Here is a 16,412-nt window from a genome sequence, read left to right as displayed (position 1 = left end):
AGAATGCCATCTAGTCTTCATCCACAATGGAGAAGTGAGATTATGTAACAGAATAAATAAACTTCATTTGGTTTGGTTTGTGAATTTAAAAAACAGCTCAAAGGAGGCTTTGGAATCTCCTTACTGGACATATGGGAAAGCCAAAATATTTGCAATTCATCTGTGAAGCCTAGATTCTCAAGTATGAATTCATCTCTTTTCTTTTTCTTCTCAGTTTTGCCGTAAAATGTTGCTTTTAAAGATCTCCGACATCTCGAATCATGCAAGGTTTCACAGAGGTGTATGGATCTATATCAACTGCTTGCTTTATGCCAGTCCTTGCTGTGGGTAAGACTTTTTTGTTGCAGTATATCACAAAACAGGATAACGTCTTAAATTCCCAAGTGTCCTGTAATGTGATCAATTTTTTGATATACATTTTCTTCCTAACTTGTTTATTTCCAAACACTTGTACTTTTATATATAATTGCTTTTTCACTAAAACCAGTTTGAACTTAAAAATTTTACTATACATAGATTTAGAATTATGTATTTCTATATAAAACTTTCTTTGTCCCTTTTATAAAAATGAAAGAAAACGTGTTAGTGCCTGGATATACCACATATCAATCTAGTACTAATATATTTGAAAAGTTTTATGAGGACAGTGTTCATAATGGTTGTTTCACATGTGAGCATGCATGAGCATGTGCACTGAATACACACACACACACACACACACATATGCACAATATATTTTTTAAAGAAAATCATTTCTTTGACATTCACCTGACCCTAAATAAATATGAACTATACTAGCTTCTCCCACAACATTTCCTGTCTCTAATCTATTTTCTGCAGCTGGTTCAGGCCCACTATAGAACAAACAAAATCTACATTCAGAACAGGACCCTTTACAATTTCAATAGAGTTATTCTGGGTGAGTCATTGAAAACACAGCACCAAAACTTTCCTCACCCATCAGAAATGCATTTTAAAAATAAAGCCAAAGGGAACAAGGCTTGGCAAGTTTAAGAGTAAAATGGGAGAAAGTGGAGCTTTTTCCAGCTACAGACAGGATTTTGGCTATGTCTTAACTTTCAACTCCGCCATTTCCTTTGATCACCTCTGAATAAAAAGTGCAAAGTCAAACAGGTAAGACATAAAATACTGACACTTGGTTTCAGCTAGCACTGTCACAGTGGGTCCCCTGCAGAGCCAGGGCGCCTTTGTAGCTCAGAAGGGTTTTAAGACTCCTTTGTGTCTTTCTTTACTTCAGATCTGTAAGGCACACATTAAGTATCTGCTTTCTTTGGGCCTTTAGACAAATAATTAGAAAGGGGTGTGTGTGTGTGTGTGTGTGTGTGTGTGTGTGTGTGTGTGTGTGTGTGTGTGTGTGTTTTGAGACAGGGTTTCTCTATGTAGCTTTGTGCCTTTCCTGGAACTCCCTCTGTAGCCCAGGCTGGCCTCAAACTCACAGAGATCTGCCTGCCTCTGCCTCCTGAGTGCTGGGATTAAAGGCATGCGCCTCCACCGCCTGGCCAGAAAATTGTATATAATTTTGTATTCATTTCTTTAAAATAGCTTTTAAGTAAATCAAGTCCATGGAAGTAAATCCAGCAATGAAGTACTAGAGGAAGTAGAATTATGGAGACAGAAAATAAGCTAGTTCCTAAGAAATTTTTAAAGTTGAATTTGATAATAAACAAGTCTGTATAAGGGTTTCATGAATTTTAGATATTTAAGTATTCAAGATTTATAAGTCACTGTAGATTACTTCCTATTGAACATGTTACTCACCCAGTAGTGTGAAGAAAATTTTCTATTTTCCACAAGGCACGATAGATCACGCAGGTATTCACATTCCATGAGCAAAAAGAAATCCAGAATCTATAAGGAGATATTATAGGACTTCGGTTTTATTATTTTTAATTATGTGTATATGTGCACGTCTGTGTGTGTGCATATGCATGCAGGTGTCCAAGAAAGCCACAATGGTTGGCTTCCAGGAGCTGAAGTTATGGGTGTTTGTTGCCCTGCTGACATGAGTGCTGAGAACTGAACTCTCACCCTTTGCAAGCTCCCTTAACCACCCGCTGAACCATCTCCCCAGCCACATGGATACAATCTTTAAAATTTACGCTAACTCGGAACTCTTGCTACAGAATTTCATAATTCTTAAGATCCTCTTTAACATGGTTTGACCCAGAATGATTACTATGAGCTAATTAACGTATACTTTAGAAGATCCTAAAGTGGGAAATGTCCTATTCACAAAAGTTCTCCCCTGAGTTATAGGAAAAGCCAAGAAATACTGAGTTACATATATATATATATATATATACACATATATTGTCCCTGGACTCTATTTCCATAAGTCAATGTGACAACAGTTGGTAAAGAAATAAAATGTCTATGTTTGAAATTTAATCTGCCCAAGGAAATACTAGGATTGAAATATATATATACTCTAGTTAAAAACAAATTGTAGTATTCCATTTCCCACATTTGGAGAACTTCTTTCCTTTCACTTTTCTTTTGGAGTAAGTAATTTTTTAATAATAAAATAAGAACTTATTTTTTCTTTTAAAATGTGTCTCTCCTGCCTAGGAATGATTTTGTGTTGTTGATTTTTACTTAAATGTAATCTACATATAATGAAAGTTAAGGGGACTTAATATATATTACCATTAAGGAGTAAGAACAATAACAAAAAAGAACTTCCCTATAGTCTGTGTCAAAGGAATGAAAATGTAAAGCAAATTCTTTGAAATCCCATCTAATTGGACATGAAAGTTTCTTAAAGCTGTGAGGTAGCATGGTTGGCCTAGATTACATTAGTACAAATCACACAGCTCAATGGTATGTAGCAAGTTTATTAGGAGATTGTTATTAAGTAAAAGTTTATTAGGAGATTGTTATTAAGTAAAAACAAGATAGAAGTTACCAGACAGGCTATTTTGCTTGATTTTTAAATATTCTTCTGAGTCTGTGACTTTCTTATAGTTTTTTTAACAAATCATCTCAGGGTGGTACTTTAAACCCTTCAAACACACCTTATGTTGATATCTATTTATAGAAGTTTTAATAGGGCAATTATTTCAATGGATTCTAGGAAATGGCAATGTTAAAAATGAATGGTTTTAACTAGGTACTTACTTTGTGCCAGTCACTACATTTAGAACTATACTGACACTGGCTCATTTAATAAAACAAAACAAAACAAAACAAAACAAAAACAAAACCACCAGATTCTTTAGCTGTTTGATTGTTCTAGTTTAATGGGTAGAAAAGCAGATTTTCTGAGATGTTAGTGTTCCAGACCACACACTAGTACACTGCTTGAGTGGCAGAGTAGAACCAAGGTTTCTCCCTACCATGCTCACACTCTAACTTACCCTCACAACTGCTTCCTGGTTATTAGAGCTCAGCAGCCGTGTGAGCACTGCAGGCCTCTTCACTTACAACTGGGCAGAGGAGCAGGGGCACTAAAAGCACATGGACTCCTGGGGAGAGATTTATCTACTCCAACTCCTTGGTTCTTCAAGGCAGCAAGACTAAGTTAGAAATATTAGGGAGCCTGTCTAAGGTCAGCAGGTAGTCAGGGACAGAAATATGACAAGAGTCCGTATCAGCCTTTCCGTGTGCTTGCTTGTCTACCTCTCAGGAATTCTACCAGGAAGTTTTAGGCAATAACCTTACATATCCTAACACTTTAACTTGAACATATTGGGAAATCATACATATCTCTTCTGGGTTTTATTTTTTTTAAGTTAGGAACATTGCATATAAATAAATACATTTAGGATCACAGGAACCTCATATACTACACTTGCAGAGGACCTAAGTTCAGTTCCCAGTACCCACATACTGAAGTTCCCACAGGTTGTAACTTTAGCCCCGGGGAAATCCAATGCCTCTGGCCTCTGCATACACTCATGAAGCTCATTCCCCAGACAAACACAGACATACACATGGTGAAAAATGATGAAGGTAAAAAATAAATAAATACAGGCTTGAGATATGGATCAGCATCAACTGCTGAACCCTAACTGCTCTTGCAGGAGACCCTGGTTTGGCTCCCAGCATCCCAGTGGTAGCTCACAACCCTCTGTAATTCCAGTTCCAGGGAATCTAATGCCTCATTTGAACTTTGCTGGCTCCTGCATACACACAGTGCACATATATACACTCAGACACACACAGGTACATATTAAATAAATAAATATTTTAAATAAATACATTTAAGAGCATTAATGCTAAGTATTTGCAATTGTCATTTAATAGAATTTTCAGAACCCTCTGAAATATTTGTTGATCTGTAATCAGGAGAGTTCTGGCTAAATGGAGGACAAATCTATTTTCTCCAGAAAAAAAAAAATCTTTGTTTTTTTCTTATTAATATAACATCTCTACATATTTTGTTGTTTTATGCTAGCTTTATTTGGATGTATATTGTGTTTTGAAATGGAGTCTCTCTGTGTAGCCTGAAAGTCATAATGAGTCTACCTCTGTCTATCAAATACTGGGATTATTTCTTTTTGCATTATCATAAATTATACTACAACCTTTACTATGTGCCTTATAGAGTAGGAAAACTATGAGTAAGATGTTCATTTTAGTTTCATTTATTATAAAATTCATAGTCATAAAAAGTCTTCTCTATAAAATACTTTGTAACCATCAGAAAAACACATTTCAAGACAGAATAGCAATAGGATATACTTCCGTGTTCCTTGGAAAACTCCAATCATGTAATCTTCCCAGTCCCCTAACTACACAAGTTCAAGCCTATGTGCTAATAGACTTTGAAGCAGTTACACCCAAAGTTAAAACCACAGTGGGAAACATCACTCACTGTCTGTTAGAGCTTATGCAGTCCTTTTAAGGATGGTTAGGCAAGGGTAGGCGGTAGCATGATGTGCTGGTGGTTCAGAAAGAAGTATGGCAACTTTGATGTAGCCTTTTCTGCTGATGTCTGGTGGAGATGAAGGTAAATTTACCAAAATTTTGCATAGTCCTTTGAAGTTCCATAAGCTTCAATTTGTAAGTGGGCTCTTTTGATATTTTTTTTTTACTCCCTGTAGGTGTAGAGCTATAGCCACTCAATAGCTAATTAATCATGCCTTCCTCTCCTTTGCGAATATTTGTATTGGACTGGATACCATTCCTATAAATGATTAGATATGGCTTTATATCCATACAATGTAGGAACATACCTAGATAATCTATGTGTCTACTGATTTCACTACTATATGCAAACGTGTAAGATACATCATGTCTAGTAAGAAAAATCTTCCTTTCATATAAGCCATGTATCTCAGAGGGCTTATATTCATTGATAAAGGTAAAGATGTAAGATGCTTTTATGTTATCAAATCTTCAAAATGTCAAGTAATAATTTTAATGTCTAAGTTTCTCACTAACATATAATATTAAATTTTCTCATTAAAATTAGTATACTTCACATCCCAAACCTATTGCTCCACCCAGCCATAAGCACTCAGGATTGGGAACAGAATCTCTGTAACCTGAGGGTGTTCTTTAACTTACGTTTGAGTCTTATATGGAAGCATAATATTCTATACTAGAAGCAAAAGGCTAAGATTATAACATAGCTAGTCTAGCTACTTTGATACTCGAAGTATTATTTAACGGGGATAGGTTCATGATAAGAACATGAGGGATTCAGTTCTAAATCTAAAATCTAGCCTTCCAGGCAAAGCTCAAATGCTAGATGTGGAACCTAATACCTTAAGATCTTAGTTATGGGACTGGAGTAATGGCTGATCAGTTAAGAGCAGTGGATCCTCATCCAGAGGATTGGCACCCACTAAGGGCCTCACACAAGCTTTAACTCTGGGTCCAGAGGATCCAATGCTCTCTTTTAGCTTCCATGGACATGGACACCACACACCTCTGGTGCACAGACATTCATCCAGGCCAAAACATACATCTATATAAAGTAAAATACATCTCTTCAAAGGTTTATTTAAAAATATTTAAAATTCTAACATACATTGAAGGAAGTGGAAATGTTAACTACCCAGATTTGATCATCACACATTGCCAACAAATACTGTTGTACTCCAGAAATTTGTACAATAATTATAATTAAAATAAAACATGAACTTGAGGAGGAAAAATATTCAAAGTTGTCTAGAAGATACAAATACAGTTACTATCATGACTGTACAATATCATTATGCATGATTATTTCAATATATCAGTATTTACCCAGGACTTAAGAAAAGTCTGGGAAATAACACGCCACTTTGCTGCTTTGATAATACTCAGTGGTTTCCACAAGTATATATTTTATAAGATTACTCTGTGGTTTGTACAGTAACACCTGCTAGTATCAATTCTGCATGTGAACAGTGATATGAAAGCAGAATGCACTATCTCAGAAAGTGAATCTTTCAAAGATAATTAAGAATGTCATTCTTCATGTTTGGTAAAGTATCTATGTGGAAACAGACATGGGAAGAATTATATAAAATCCCAGTAGGAATAATCAGAAAGTTGATTAGCATGAGAGGTTTCAATCCTTTTAGTAGCACATTCAGCATTAACAAAACCAGTCAGAAGTAAGGAAGCACCTTTGTGCATCTCAAAAACAAAACAAAACAGTTCTCATCTTAGATGAGAACTTGAGTGGAAACCTCTTTTTACAATATGTATTGTAAGAACCGTTGAAATCACCAGGCTGTGTTTTCTCACCGGGACTGGAAACTAAGTAACTGACAAAGTTGTGCTATATTAGCTGCTAGAGACAAGATGTCAAGTGTGTGGCTCATGCAAGGCAGATGCGCAGGTCGTCATGGTATGCATCTTAAACCTTCTCTAGTTTGTCTCCACCTTGTTCTCATTCTACCTTCATTTCTTCTGCAAAATAACACTTTGTTACTTTTAAACTTTATATTTTACTTTTAAACATATCTACAATATAACAAGAAACAGCTAAGTCAAGTATATTGGGAAAGTATAGAAAATTATATTTAATCATGGAAATACATATTTTTCAGAGGAAATAAGAAATGAACAAAGAGACAGTTAAATGGCAGCATTATGGTGAACTTTTCCAAACTGTTTGGGATTACATTGACAATTTGGTAAGGGGCAGGGAAACTACTTGAATTTTGAAGGCTATAGCTATTTAAGTAGGAATATGGGGGAGTATATACATGACCCCACATAATATATTTCAGTATGATTATGTTAATACATGTGAAGAACTATCATAATTGAGGTTGAGATGGCAGGTTAAAGCTGATTTTCAGTCACTGTCCCAAAGAGTTTTTTTTTAACTAAAGTGCTGTATTGAAAGATAATTAGTAACTTTAGAGTTGAAAGAGATGGGCAGGCCTTAGGCAAGGCAACCAGATAGGGGGTGTATTAATTGGTATTTGGCACAGATGATAAACAGCTGTGTTAGGGCACTAGCGATAGGGCCTATACACAACAATACCAATAGTTTAGAAATAGGTGTGTGGAGGAGGAGAGCCAGAATGAACCCCCCAAGGTTTGTTTTCAACTTTGATTAAAAGATGTTTATTGATGTTGTTTAACATAAGAGGAAATATTATAAAGGTTGAATATTTGATGTTGATTTGTTTATGAGTAAGGAGAACCAGGCAGAAAGAAGGAAATGAATATAATACTGTACACATTAAATGGCAAGTGTTTATAAAGACCACTGATTGAGATGTGTCTCCAAGCATTCAAAACCAGGGTTCAGAGCTAGAATTGTGAATGAAAGTTTGGCTTAAATAATGCATGTATGTTCTGACGGCCTCCCATCTCCCTGGTTCTTGTCAGTCTTCCTCCTACTTTCCAAGGACAATGTTGCATATCCAGTGAGGTGTAATTGGAAAAGACCTGTAAAATGCAAATTCTAGTGACTGTGTTCAAGCCCTCTTTTTATTGTTAACCTTATAACTTTTGGAAGGATTCACTACCCCGTCTGTTCCTTCTTGTCCTGGATTTTTCATTGTGTTTCTCAGCTTCAATAATTGGATCTCTTCTTCCTCCATATATACTTCTGTGTTCCCCAAATTCCCATCCTTAGCTCACCAACTCTCCCTGGGTCAGGAGGGAAAGGGACAACTATATCACAGTACCTCTTTAGGTCCCTGAAGAAATGTACCTCTAATTCAGTGAGAACAGAGGTTAAGCAGAAGGATTGCATGGCCTGACTCATGCTTTTGAAGACTGACTCTGGCTGTTCTTCATAAATGTGGCTAATGTGGTAAAGATAGGAATAGAGAAATAAAAGAAGATTATGAAATAACAGTTCTACCAGAGTGGTAGCATTGGGCATGGTGGAGATGATACAGATATCTTGAAGATAAAGCCAGCAGGACTTGCTATGGTTACAGGTGGTGTGTAACAAAAAGAAGGGAGTAAGAGAGATTTCTTTTATTGAGAAACTAAAGATTCTGTTCAGGCTGAAGCAAAGAAGACTTTTAGTGGAACAGTCTTGGAAACAAATATTAAATGTGTTAAGTTTGAAAAACTTTTTAAATACTTAGCTAGAAAGGTACAATAAGCATGCAACTATGGAGACTGAAGTAGGGAGATACATTTGGACTTAAATATAATTTAGGGAGTAATAGATAAATAAGTAATACTTAATACCCAAAAGTTAGGTGGGGTCATAAATTGGGAATTGGTGAAGAATGATGAGAAGAGGTACCCAATGACAATATTTTGGGGGTACATTACACTTTAGAGGTAGGTAAATGAAGAAAATTAGCAAAGGAGGCTGAGAAAAATAAACCTATGAGATAGAAAAAGAGAAAGTGGAATCCAGAGAACAGGTTTGAGAGAGCAAGAAATCAACTTTGCTAACTTCCTGATAAGTTAATTAGGATGAAGACTGAGAACTGACCTGCGGTTTGGCTGTATAGAGTTTATTTCTGACCTTGATAACGACTGTGGCTGGAATGGTGAAGAATGGAGACTTGATTAAAGTGGAAATCTGTGGGCTAGTTCTTTGAGAAGAAGGAAACAGGAAACGATATGGGTATTCACACTAAAACAATTCACTAACATACAACAAAAAAAACAGGAAAACCATTATACAAATATATGGCCATAAAAATCACAAAAGCCTGTGCTAGCTGAAACTGAAATGAAGAGCAAGTCTTAATTTTGGATTCCTCTGAACTTATTCTTAATTTTAATAATTAGCCTCACAATTACCATCATTTCATCATTTCTTAATAATTTAGCAACCACAAGAGGTAGAAACACTCCACATATATGTATATATATATAATTTTTAAATCATATACATGAATATATACATATACATGTATACACACACACACACACACACACACACACACACACACACACACACACACACACATATATATGATAGATATGGTGCTTTGAATGAGAATGACTCCCACAGGCACTCAGGTATTTGCACTTGGTCCCCAGTTGTTGGTGCTGTCTAGAGAAGCTTAGGGAGGGAGATAAGCTTCTCTAGAGGAACTGTGTCACTGGAGTCATGTTTTGAGATTAAGAGTCTTGTGCCACTTCCAGTTCATTTTCTCTGCATGGCTCTTGTGCTTTAAATTGTGAGCACTCAGCGTCCTTTTCCTGACACCATGACTATACTTGCTGTCATGCTCCCCCACCACAGTAGACTTACTCCACTGGAACTATAAGCTAACACAAACTCTTCCTTCTTTATGTTGCTTTGGTTATGATGTTCTGTCACAATAGCAGAAAAATAGCATACATTAGCTAGAATAAAATATATAGTTGGAATTACATGTGTATTGCTACTCTAAGAATTCTTTTTGTTTGTACAATTACATGGTATTTGTTTTGCTGTGCCTCACTTATTTTACTCAATTTAATGTCCTCCACAATCACGCATGTTGCTGCAAATGAAATGTTAGTTTTCTTTCTGTAACAGTGGTATAACACGAATTGCTCAATGGTCTTATTAATAAAAAAAAAAACCTGGAGCTATATATTGGGGTTAAAACCTGAGAGCTCAGAGGAATAGGAAAAGCCACAGACAACCTCATCTCACTGACACCTCAGTCTCCAAAGAGACCAACTTCCTGTATACCCATGCCTATATGCCTTTCTGTTCTGCCATCTCATTTCCTCTCTCTGCCTAGCTACGTCACTTCCTGTCTGTCTGTACAGACCTCCAGACCTCTATGGCTAGTGCTGGGATTAAAGACATGTGTCATCATACCTGGCTCTATTCCCCAGTGTGGCCTTGAACTTACAGAGATTCTGATGGATCTCTGCCTCCTGAATGCTAGGATTAAAGACATGTGATATCATTGACTGACTTCTATGTTTTATATAGTGGCTGGATTTTTCCTCTGATCCTCAGATAAACTTTATTAGGGTGCACAATATTGGGGGATACAATCCATCACCACATAGTAGTGTCCCATCATGACTACAATTCAAATTTTATCCATTTATTTGTACATGGACACAAGGTTTATTTCATACATTCCAAATATTAACATCACTGCAGTAAACAAAATACAGATGTCTCTTCAGTGTCCTCCTACTGATTGTTTCCTTCAGGAATACAGTTATGAGATTGTTGGATCATATAGTAATATGTTTTTAAATTTTGAGGAATCTCCATACCACTTTCCGTAATTATTCTATCAATTTATATTCTTATCACTAGTATTCAGGTCTTCCCTATTCTTCTCATCCTTGTCAACATTGGTGGGCTTTTGTTAAAAATTATTGCAACAGGTGTAAGATTATATCTCTTTGTTGGTGTAATTTGCATTTTCCTGATAATTAGTAGTGTTGAACAGTTTTTCAAATACCTTTTGGTCATTTCTCTTTATTGATTCTTTGTGGATTTCACATCATGCATTCTGATCCCACTTATCTCCCTGTCCCCTTGCATTTGCCCTCTGCCCTTGCAGCCTCCCCACAAAACAAACCTAATTTAAAAGAAAAACAAAAAACAAAATAAAACAACCAAAACAAAAACAACAACAAAAAGAAGAATCTTGTCCTGGAAGCTGTAGTGTGGCCCTGTGAGTCACACAGTTTATCCTTTAGTCCATACATCTTTACTTCTAAGTGTTCATTGCTCTATGTCATTGGTCTGGTTTGAGGCCTCTGGTTTTTGCTACACCACAGGTAATGGGCACTTACTGGGATTCCTCTTGGATATCCTGTTGTCCTGTATCATGGGGATCCTGCTATTTTGGATTGTAGGTTTGTCCCTTCACATGCTCCAACAGTTCATCGATTTGGTGGATATTGGGGTGGGCCAGCTCACAGCCCTGGTTCTGTGCCTGGGTGGCAGCTTGGTTGGTCAGCATCATCACTACCCAGATGAGCTTTTCAGCACTGTCTCAGTTAGCTCACTCTATGCAGCCTAGAGCAAGGAATGGCCAATTCTCCTGCTCTGGTGTCCCCCTCACTCATGTATGTCTCCATGGTCAGCTCTACTGTTTTGCCCAGGCAAGGTGCAGGGCCCTCTCTCCCAATTGCTGTGTAGGGGCATACGGGGGTGGGGGAGAGGGGGATGGAGGTGTGTGTGTGGGGGGGGGCTTGTAGAGTCAGTTCTCCTGCTGTCATGCCCTCAGGGCTGGCTCACCTATGTCCCCAAGAACAGGGTCAGCTCTAGTGTACTGTCCAGAGAGGAAGCAGAGGCTGCTTTCTTATGTACTGCAGCCAGTGAGGGGCAGGGATAGCTCTCCTACTCTTGTGATCCCAAGGCCAGCTCTCTTACCTGCTGCAGGTGGTAATGGGTGTGTTGGTCATTTCTTTAGAGAAATGTGAAATCAGGTCTTTTTTCTCATTTTTAATAACAATTTATTTCTTTTCTTGCTATTAAGTTATGTTCTTTATATATTTTAAATCTTAACCCTTTATCTGGTACACAGCATGCATACATACATACATACATGCACACATACATACATATATGCATACATACATGCATACATACATACACATAGTTTGCAAATGTATTCTCCTTGTAGGGTGTCTCTTCACTTAGTTGCTGTATAGAACCTCTGTAGTTTAACATAACCACATTTGTCTATTTTTGCTTTTGTTACCAGTAGACTAGAAATCATATCCAAAATCATTGCCTATATCAATGTTTCAGAGGTTTTCAGAGAAGGATAATTTAAATGAGTTCTCATCCATTGTCCTGAACATGCCAAGAATCAGATGCTCTACTAATATAATGGAGCCTAAGCCATGTGGAGATTGAAAAGAAAGATGTGAAAGTTCACAAATCTGAACAGAAAACTAAAGAGAGAAATAAAAACATGTTTGTTCAAGTTATATCTCTCTAAGCAGCCTGTTCCTAACATACCCGTGAGACATGCCCAACTACATATGCTTCTTGCAGGGGAAGCAAAGAAAGGACAGAGCAACTATGTTATTGTCTCAAGGGCTGGCTCTCAGCTAGCATGGGAGTAGAAAGTAAGGAGAGCTCCACACTGCTCACCACACCCACTGATGCTTCTGTAGTGATATTGTGTCCCCCAATATACTGTGCACACTAATAAACTTATCTGGGGTCAGAGAACAGAGCAGCCACTAGATAGACATAGAAGCCAGAAAATGGTGGCACACACATCTTTAATCCTAGCATTCTGGAGGCAGAGATCCATCTGGATCTCTGTGAGTTCAAAGCCACACTGCAAACAGTTAGGCATGGTGACATATGCCTTTAATCCCAGGAAGTGATGGCAGGAAGCAGAGAGGTATATAAAGCATGAAAACCAGGAACTAGAGCCTGTTAAGCTTTTAGGCTTTTGAGCAGCCATTCAGCTGAGATCCATTCAGATGAGGACACAGAGGCTTCCAGTTTGAGGAAACAAAATCAGCTGAGGCTCTGGTGAGATGAGGTTAGCTGTGGCTTGTTCTGTTTCGCTGAACTTTCACCGTTAACCCTAATACCTGGCTGTGGGTTTGTTTTTATTAATAAGATCTTTTAAGATTCATGCTATATGCTTCTTCATTGTAGAGCATCCTAGAGGCCCTCTTGGAAAAGATATAGCTGTATTTAATAAGTTCAGACATAAGTTTGTTGAATTTCAAGATCAATTTTTAAGTTCATTGAGATAGGAGCTCAGAGATTGAGATTGGATGTGATGGAAATTGGAGAAATGAAGGGTGTTAAGGACTTAGTTGTTCGGAGAAACTGTAGAGATAGGTGGAAGAAGAAAGTCAGGAAGGGAGGAAGTAGGCTAGTGGAAGGCCTCAGTGAGATGATTTTTCTAAGGTTTTCAGATTCCTTGTGAAGAATGAAGTTATCTGATAAAATTGGGGGAGAACATTAGTTGAAGGAGTAGGCATTCAAGTTAAGATAGTGATACTGTGTTGTAATTATAGGAGGTGAGGACTTGCTGGGGATGACTATGTAGGACTAGGTCATGTCACAAGTTGTTAAAACTGAAGTAAAAAGGATAAGACTTGTGCACCTCAGAAGGTCAAGAAATTATGAGTCTAGTGTGTTGGGTGGGGCATCATCATAAATACTGAAGTCATGTATGAATCATTCAGGATGAGACAGGAAGCAGGGTGGAGAAAAGGCAGAGCCCAGGGCATTGCAGTGTGAGGCCATGAGGAATGAAAGATGGAGGAAGTCACAAGACCAAGTTACAAGTGGTCAAAGTCCAGACAACATAGGACAGCCTTTCTTGTAGCCATCTGTCCCTGGGAGCATGGTAGGAAAGCAGAAGGTCCTATGTCACTAAGGTGCCTACACTGGCAGCATTCCTGAAAAGCTTTTGAGAGGCTGAACTTTTGAAGTGATTAAAGCATTAAATTACCTCAGAGGTCCAACACATTAGTAAAGTAAATATTAACACAGATTAGTCTATCAAGCCTATTTAAAACCATTAGCCCTTTAAGCACAAATAAGGCACTGAAGGTGTGGACGGCTATTGAAAGTGGGGGAGTGGAAGGAGGAAGAGAACATAGGAAACAGCCCTAGGCAGAAGGAAACAACTACCAAGCAAGAGCATGGGGAACTGACTAATGCGTGCCCTGGCAATGCTGTGAAGAAAGAGGAAAGTGCAAATGAGCCATGATCCTCAGTTCAGTACCCTCGTCATTTTAATTATCTCAAATACGAAGTGGGGGCTGGGGACATTGCCCAGCTCTATCAAGATGAAGAACTCAAAAGGAAATAGTAACATTTACAGTTAAAAAAGAAAGAAAGACAAAGGACAGAGGCTTCTGCATAAATGTGAAAGTTAGCCAGCTTTCTATCCCTGAATCAGAAAATAGGGTCAATTATATCCTATTACAGAACTAAGTGCATGTTATTAGAGGAAACTGTGTTAGTCAACAATACTCCAGACTTGTCGTGGAGACACCTATTGTTGGTTACTTACTAAGCCACCACTTCTCCTTCTTAGCAACAGAATCATTTTTATACCATTTGTATATTGGCATGAAACATGACACTAAGAGGCATCTTGTGATCACAGAGGAAGTTACCCTCAGAAGACCATCTTCTGAGAAGGTGCCTGGATTTTAGGGACAGAAAAGCATAGCACCCCGTTAAACTGGAATTTAGGATATCAATATTGCATGACATATAGCCAAAAATGATGTATTTTTTACTTGAAATTCAAATTCCAGGAGATGTTGTATATTTAATTTTGTAAGCCTGGATGGCAAAACAGACATTTACAAAGATCCTACCTCAATAAAGAACTACATAAACTGCTGACCTAACCAACTCTGGAGAACACCTTAGTTCAAAATATTTTGATATTAGTGAAGTTCCCTTACTAGTAAGTCAGATTTACTTCTGTATTTTCTGTCACTTCCTGTCAAATGCATCCTAACTAATACAAGTATACTATCCCTCACTCCCAGCAAGTTGATAAGACGTATTGTTCAGACCTCACATCAACTTAGAAATTTTAATTAGCATTTTCAAAAAGTTCTTAAATATGGAACACATATATATTTTAAAAATTCATACTCTTATATTTTGTGTAGAATATCACAAGAGTTATTGTGTGCAATTCATTACATATTAATGTCTTCATTGGCACAGTTTAACTGAGTTGGATTATTTCTAGGCTCCATTTTACAGAGATTACTGTTCAGAAACCAATGAATACATAGTATAAAAGATGTCAAGATGAAGTAGATATTTGTTGAAATACCTAACAATTCTGGTATTCAACAAAATTTAATCTGGTATTATTTATGTAAAGTGCCATTTTTGTCAGCAACCATTCATTTTGAGAAGTAATGCTGCTGTATATTTATGATACCAATCATCATGGAAGCAATAATTCCATGCCTTCTACATATTTCTGAATTATGAATGAAAGTTAGATCATGGCCCTGTATCCATATAAATATACAATTTTGCCTCTCAGTATCACAAAAGAATGAAGAAGCTTCAAGTCTTATCAGGTGAATTCTCCCAAAGTGCTTTTGGTACCATGGTTGTAGCCATAGTGTTTTAGTACCATGGCTGTGGCCATAGTAGTTCAAGAGTAGAATAAGATCTTTTAACTGCCTTCCCAGAGTTAGGAAGTAGCTTACACTGGCAAATAGGAATCCTTTCAATTGGCAATATGCATTTGTTTTCAAATATGCACATGCTGGTGAGCATGTGTGTATGCTAATGCTGTATTTGCATAAGAGGCCTATACTCTACTTATATGACCTCCCCTAGGGCAACTTCACAATACCAGAGCAAGTGAAATCATTTTGCTAAAGGTTTCCCCAGGATGGAGATGGGAGGAAAACACTGCAAAATTCATGGCACACACTGTTCTTGTTCATAGTATTACTCCTTGAAATGGCACTTTCTACCTAGTCATGTTTCTCCTGTTCTTTCCTTGCACAATCTTGATTAAATGAAATTGAACTTTCTTTTCAGGTAAGTACATTTAAAAAAATTACTAGTGGCATTCATTGGAATACCACTACTTTCAGACATACCTTGATAGCCTTCCCGTGTATACACCAAGCTATAAGCATATCATAGTAACTATCCAGAATTTTTTCTGCCTAGAAATTTTTTGCATTTGGTTTATGAAAAGAATATTATAGCACATGCACACATGCAAAACCACAACTACCCACAAATTAGAAACATATACTTAAGAGAAAAAAAGAGTATGGAGGTAGGGCTGGCTCCTCTGGCCTCTGTGTGCACCCGTGTGCACCTGCACTCACATGCCCCCCCCCCACACACACACACGGGGTAGGGGAAGAGAGGGAGGGAGGGAGGCTAGAAACATAAATACTGCCAACAATCTTTAAAAGAAAATCAAGAAGGAAAAGAAATTATTTAGTTGTTGGGAATCAATACAAATTGAAGAAAGAATTTACAGTTTGAAAGTTCTTTCAGTAGGTTAATTTTCAATGACAATCAATTTTAACTTATGTTAATATCTGTTTTAAAATGCTGACTTGGGGCT

At 37.4% G+C, this 16,412-nt stretch overlaps 1 protein-coding gene across 1 annotated transcript in view; it reads left to right on the top strand.

The window, feature by feature from the left end:
- Window positions 1-16,412, top strand: part of LOC107400146 (uncharacterized) — a 143,705-nt gene that overhangs the window by 4,177 nt on the left and 123,116 nt on the right. The window contains exon 3 of the mRNA XM_076568402.1: window positions 215-327. Coding sequence (XP_076424517.1) covers window positions 215-327 — 113 coding nt within the window. The remainder of the gene's footprint in view (window positions 1-214; window positions 328-16,412) is intronic.

This window comes from Peromyscus maniculatus, chromosome 4 (assembly GCF_049852395.1).
Source record: "Peromyscus maniculatus bairdii isolate BWxNUB_F1_BW_parent chromosome 4, HU_Pman_BW_mat_3.1, whole genome shotgun sequence".
Classification (NCBI taxonomy): Eukaryota; Metazoa; Chordata; class Mammalia; order Rodentia; family Cricetidae; genus Peromyscus; species Peromyscus maniculatus.
This window is presented reverse-complemented; position numbering and strand designations above follow the sequence as displayed.